This window comes from Meleagris gallopavo, chromosome 12 (assembly GCF_000146605.3).
Source record: "Meleagris gallopavo isolate NT-WF06-2002-E0010 breed Aviagen turkey brand Nicholas breeding stock chromosome 12, Turkey_5.1, whole genome shotgun sequence".
Classification (NCBI taxonomy): Eukaryota; Metazoa; Chordata; class Aves; order Galliformes; family Phasianidae; genus Meleagris; species Meleagris gallopavo.
In genome coordinates, this window is record NC_015022.2 from 5962513 (window position 1) to 5963703 (window position 1191).

General features: G+C 69.3%; 1 protein-coding gene across 1 annotated transcript; it reads right to left on the reverse strand.

Annotated features, from left to right (window-relative positions):
• Positions 1–6: 6 nt before the first annotated feature.
• Positions 7–1185, reverse strand: GCNT3 (glucosaminyl (N-acetyl) transferase 3, mucin type). The gene has a single exon (XM_010717391.2). It carries the CDS (start codon positions 1046–1048, stop codon positions 50–52), a length of 999 nt encoding a protein of 332 aa, XP_010715693.2. The 5' UTR covers positions 1049–1185; the 3' UTR covers positions 7–49.
• Between the last annotated feature and the right edge of the window lie 6 nt (positions 1186–1191).

The window sequence follows — 1191 nt, forward strand, 5'->3', positions numbered from 1 at the left end:
CCCCACAGCACCGCCGCTCCCGCACTCGGAGCGCGCCGTCCCTTCGCCGTCACAGTCCCCGGCCGAGGAGCGCCTTGCGGCGCAGGTGGCTCTCGAGACACTGGATGGCCGCATCGTCTACTTCGGGGTCGAACTTGTTGGCCAGCAGTTGGCGCTGCCGCAGCATCCAGGCCACGTCCCCGGCCCCGTAGACGCAGACGCTGCGCTGGAAGCGGCCGGTGCAGGGCGGGTAGGGCGCTCCGCGGCTCGTGTCGCCGTCCAGGTACTGCCACTTGACCAGGCGGGGCAGCGCGTTCATGTCGGACGTCTGGAACTTGTCGTTGTGCGGCACGGCGCCGGGCACGCCGGGCGCGCGGTTCAGCGTGGCCCACACGTGCTCGTCGGGGCTGTAGGTGTCCTTGGCCCACTCGAGGAAGCGCCGCGCCGCGGGGTCCTCCAGCACGTGCCGCACGAAGGCCCGCGTGGCCGCGATGTAGGCGCTGCCCGTGAACATCGGCGAGGGCAGCGGCGACGGGGGCTTCTCCGTGGCCGTGCGGGAGATGAAGCTCTCCACGCGGTGCCGGTACTTCCAGCGCTCCTGCTTGTAGGCTGTCGGCTTCTCCGACTCCATGCTGTTCTGCCCCTGCAGCACTCGCAGCGCGCGGACCATCTCCGCGTTGGTCTTGATGGGGAAGTCGGTGCCACACGTGTTGAGGACGTAGCGCCAGGGCACGGGGCTCTGCAGCAGGTCCCGCATGCAGTTGAGGTCGGCCTGCAGCCGGGACCAGGAGGCGTACACCACGCTCTCCAGGCGGCTGGCCACGAAGACGTTGGGGAAGCAGGCGGCGATGGCCCGCACGGCCTGCTGGAAGGCGGCGGGAGCCTTGCCGTCCACGTGGACGCAGTAGACGTTCTGCGGGGCGTAGAGAGCGCGCAGGAGCCGCTCGAACATCTCGATCTTGTGGTGGATGACCATGGAGTAGGCGATGGGGAAGTCGGCCTCCTCCTCGCTCAGCGGGAACTCGATGTAGCGCCGGCTCTCCTTGAAGCGGCCGCAGTCCTTCGTCATGTTCAGGTACTCCTCGGGGCTCAGGGGCTGCCTTTTGTTCTTCACCTCCAGGTTGCTCAGCAGGGCGTCCCGCACCGCCTCCTCGTCCCCGCGGATCACCCCCGCGCAGTCGAGCTTCCAGCGGGGCTCCAGCCGCAGCGTCC

Excerpts from the sequence above, each read along its gene's own strand:
- GCNT3 (XM_010717391.2), bottom strand. The coding sequence starts at position 1,048 with ATGACGAAGGACTGCGGCCGCTTCAAGGAGAGCCGGCGCTACATCGAG.